At 35.0% G+C, this 4935-nt stretch overlaps 1 protein-coding gene across 1 annotated transcript in view; it reads left to right on the top strand.

Annotated features, from left to right (window-relative positions):
- The window catches only part of LOC107626105 (serine/threonine-protein phosphatase BSL1), a gene marked incomplete in the record, with an annotated part of 7931 nt that extends 4286 nt beyond the window's left edge, over positions 1–3645 (top strand). The window contains 10 exon segments of the mRNA XM_016328887.2: positions 1–82; positions 156–323; positions 459–697; positions 1657–1741; positions 1847–1945; positions 2028–2227; positions 2327–2402; positions 2552–2687; positions 2761–2900; positions 3130–3645. Of these exon segments, the coding sequence (XP_016184373.1) occupies positions 1–82; positions 156–323; positions 459–697; positions 1657–1741; positions 1847–1945; positions 2028–2227; positions 2327–2402; positions 2552–2687; positions 2761–2900; positions 3130–3213 (1309 nt within the window).

The following is a 4935-nucleotide window of genomic DNA, read 5'->3' on the forward strand; positions in this document are numbered from 1 at the left end:
ATCAGATGACAACTCACAAGCCGCAGAAACAGTTTCAGATGGCAGTGACACAGAAGGCGATGTTCGCCTTCATCCCAGAGCTGTATGTGCTTTGGATCTTTGTTTATAACTCAATTATTCCTCTCGACTGCGCAATCATATATATTTCATTACAGGTTGTAGTTGCTAAAGAGGCTGTAGGTAACCTAGGTGGAATGGTGAGACAGCTATCGCTGGATCAATTTGAAAATGAAAGCAGACGCATGGTTCCTGTAAATAATGATACACCATATCCTACCAAAAAATTCACTAGGCAGAAATCCCCTCAGGGATTACATAAAAAGGCAAGTGTTATTTGATGCATCTTTTTGTTTCCTTTTTGTTACTGGCTTTGCAATATTTATATCTACCTTTTTAATTATCATGTCACTGCACTAAACGTTTAAATCAATAACTTATTATCATTTCTTTCCTGCCAGATAATTTCGAATTTGCTTAGGCCACGCAACTGGAAAGCACCTGCAAACAGACGATTCTTCTTGGATTCTTATGAAGTCGGTGAATTATGCTATGCTGCCGAGCAAATATTTATGCAAGAACCAACTGTTCTTCAGTTAAAAGCTCCTATCAAAGTATTTGGTGATCTTCATGGTCAGTTTGGTGATTTGATGCGACTATTTGATGAATATGGATTTCCTTCAACTGCGGGAGACATCACGTATGTATGCTATTTATCCATTGGTAGATTAGCGGTGTTTTTGTGTCAAAACTACTTATGTATAGATTGGTTATCAATCAGATCATGTCTCGTCTGGTGATTTTCCAATGGTTTTTGTGATCCCCTCGTGCATTAATTGGAAAAACACTGTTTCTAGGTATTCAAGAGCATAATGTAGTGATGTGAACCTGATAATATTTTTAAAAAATGAAACTGAAACTGATATATATTAATGTGGCCATATATAATACAAGTATGGATATTGAAAATAAAGGAACTGGCCTGGACATAAAGGGGACCTTTACCCTCCCAATTCCTTTCGAAATTGTGTGTACCCCATTCCTCATGGTTCCCTCATATAGCAGTAATTTACTTCCAAAAATACCCACAATTTCCTATGCATGATCTCTAGTGTATACCTACAACATACCCCTTTGTAATACAGGGTTCTATTATGTAATATGCAAAATTGTCCGAGCTGTATAATAAGCATTAACATTCAGTTTTTGGAGGCATATACTATGAATTTGATTTATCAGGATTTACTTGAAATATGTCCATTAGCTATAATCTGAGGTGACCTGTTATGTGGAGAATTACAATATTGAATTGACGATTTGGGGTAAATAAATTAAGGTGGCTATCTTCATGGGAAGATTTTTTAGCTAAGAGATTGACATGTGTTAAGCAGTTTAGTCTAACATATGAAAATATCTAATAATTTTTAGCTATCATCATCTTCACATGAAGATATCTTTGTATAAGTAGTCACCTTAAGTTAATTATGTGACATTTCCTTTAATAGCAAAGTTCATCTGTTCTCTCTGGTGCTATAAGTAAATAACACATTCACTCTTGGTAATGGTTCAATTAGAACTTATTGGCGACATTGATCTCTTGCTATGGCCTTCATATGATTCATTTATTTATTATTTACTTTAGTACTCATAATGTTTCAGGTATATTGACTATCTGTTTTTGGGAGATTATGTTGATAGAGGACAGCACAGCTTGGAAACCATTACCTTGCTGCTTGCACTTAAGGTAAGCTACTTCAATTATATTAATGTGTATATGTAGTTGTATTTTAATTATTATTTTTGTTTTTATCTTTATAACCGATCACGTACTGCCCTTGTGATTCTGCAGATTGAGTATCCTGAGAATGTTCACCTGATACGTGGTAACCATGAAGCTGCTGACATAAATGCACTATTTGGTTTTCGTATTGAGTGCATTGAAAGGATGGTACGGATGGAATGTGCATGTAGTCGTTAATTGGATTTAACTCTAAATTCTATTATTCTACAACTAACTAGTGTTCCTATAGGGGGAAAATGATGGAATCTGGGCATGGACGAGGTTCAATCAACTTTTCAACTATCTTCCACTTGCAGCTCTTATTGAAAAGAAAATTATCTGTATGCATGGTGGCATTGGAAGGTCTATCAATTCTGTAGAACAGATAGAGAAGCTTGAAAGGCCCATAACAATGGATGCAGGATCTATTATTTTGATGGACCTTCTGTGGTATGCTTTCCTTCTCTCTCGGTTTGCTGGGTTGAACCTGCGGTTTTTACAGTTTTTAAGTTTTTTCATTCTTTTCTTATAACATTTACATGTTTGTAGGTCCGATCCTACAGAAAATGACAGTGTAGAGGGTTTGAGACCAAATGCCAGAGGACCAGGCCTTGTCACTTTTGGGGTACGTAGCCGTTCATCATGCATTGCAAACATAGACCTTTCGTACTATATGTGCAGTTGGTTATTGAATATTAGTTAATTAACCACAGACAAGTCTCCATGTTTGATCAACAAGGCACAACTGACCCGTTGAATATTTATTTTGTGCAGCCTGACCGTGTAACCGAGTTCTGCAAGAAAAATAAACTACAGCTAATTATAAGGGCCCATGAATGCGTCATGGATGGCTTTGAACGATTCGCACAGGGACAATTGATTACGCTTTTTTCTGCAACTAACTATTGTGGTAAGTGTAAATCCCCACCAGTTCTCTCGTTTGTCCGTATTTGCATGAGTCTCACACAGCGCGTGTTGTTTAGGAACGGCAAACAATGCTGGTGCCATACTGGTCGTTGGCCGGGGCTTGGTAGTGGTTCCAAAATTGATCCACCCCTTACCGCCACCCCTTCAGTCTCCAGAGACATCTCCTGAGCGCGTCATGGATGAAACATGGATGCAGGTGAGGACCTTAATGCAGTTTCGTGCTTTTGTGTACTGTGTTTGTTTAAGGTTAAATTACTTTGGAGATTTTTTAGATTCACTCAATTTTCAATTAGGTTTCTACATTTTGTATCAAAGTCTTTATATTATATATTGTATGAAAGTTTGAAAACAAAATCCATATGATATTTAAACGTTTCAAATCAAGTCTCTAAATGTTTATCTTCTTTTTGTTCTTGTTACAATAGGAACTTAATATTCAGAGGCCACCAACTCCGACACGAGGTCGACCACAGCCAGACCTTGACCGCGGCTCGCTAGCATACATATGATGTATAGTTCATGACATGGAGTTCAGCAGAATTTGAGGCTGGCCACCCCCTAATGTTGTGTTCTTTGTATCCGCCAATGTTGAAAGAACAAAGACATATTTTGTACTGTTTCTGAAATAGTTGCAGCAAGTAAGGAAGTTCTTGTTTTCAGTGTACAAATAGCTTTGAGAGAGGTTGGAAAGTTTTCTGATAGCAAATTAGTGAAATGGGTGATTTAATTTATCTTTTTATGGAGGTGTTGAATTTGTAAGGAATGTGACATGTATAAAGTGGAAGAGATGTTAGTAACTAATCTTCTACCACCCTCAACTTAGGATGTGACTTAGGGAGGGAATATAGTTGCTCAGCGTGTATATTGTATCATAAAAAATGTCAAGGAATATATAATTCTTCTTTTATATAAAATGTTTATAACATTTTGATTTTGTTCAAGGTTCTCCTAAGTTTTGCATTTCTTGATTTATTTCCCTATGGTGTCATCACAACTTCCATGTTTCTTTCCTTATAATTTGATTATTATGTCAGATGAAAGAGTTGATGTACATCTCTCTTTTAAACTTAATGAATTTAGAAACGAGACATTGGTCAATAAATTATCGTGATTTGAGAAATACAATAATTATTAGAAAATAGTCGAGAGAGTTATAACTATGATCACTACGGATGGTCAATAAATTAGTCTTTAGCTTATACACTTGATATTTGGAAATTCTTTTCCTCTAAAATTTAGTGTAATATTAGTGTTTATTATATTTATAGTATTCTCGATTAATCACGTTATCAAAGTTAATGTTCTCGATTACTTTGCTAATCAAAATTCATAGTTTACGATTCAATTGTGACGATTCATAATTTAATATCTGCAATATAGATTTGGGGCTTAACAAATTTGAGTAAATAGACAAAATTATAAATGGATAAAAATACAGATGAAATATTTTTAGGATCACACAAGTACGACAAAATCGAAATTTTAGTGTATATACCAAAAATACTTATTATAGACAAAATTAACCTGCTGTTAGAAAAGTTTCGTTTCCGTTAAATTTAGTGCATGCATGACAAATAAAAGTAACTAACTAAAGCCCTTCTTACAACACCACCACTACTATTTGTTATAAAATAACTAAATAAATAAGGAAGAGATAATAAGAATAAAAATATAAAGAAAGAGAAAGAAGTATTGCAACATAAAAGAGAGAGAGAGAGAGTTATTTATTGTTTGTCTATATGGCTTTAGATCATGTCCTATTTATACATGTATGAAGGGTTTATTTTTCAACCTTCATTTAATGAGATTCTCTTGGTAACATAATCATTTTATCATGGAAAATGTTGAACCGTTCAATGGACATCCACATTTGTTCTTATCATAACACTCCTCCTTGGATCTCCATTTAGGATTATTGCCTCATTAAAACCCCACTAAAGAAAAATCCAGTGAAAAAAAAAACCTTAGTGAAGGAAAAAGAGTACAATATCCTTTGGTGATGGGGACTGCCTCATTCAAAACCTTGTCAAGAAAAACCCAATGGAAAAAAATCTGATCAAGGAAAAAAAAGTACAGTCTCCCCCTATTGTCGATATCAGTTAATGTCTCGAAATCGGTGCATCCCAATCTCATGTACCAATCTTTCAAATGAGGATTTTGGAAGTGACTTTGTAAACAAATCTGCCAGATTGTCACTTGAGCGGATCTGTTGGACATCAATTGTCCCTTGA

The sequence above is a fragment of the Arachis ipaensis genome, chromosome B02 (assembly GCF_000816755.2).
Source record: "Arachis ipaensis cultivar K30076 chromosome B02, Araip1.1, whole genome shotgun sequence".
Classification (NCBI taxonomy): domain Eukaryota; kingdom Viridiplantae; phylum Streptophyta; class Magnoliopsida; order Fabales; family Fabaceae; genus Arachis; species Arachis ipaensis.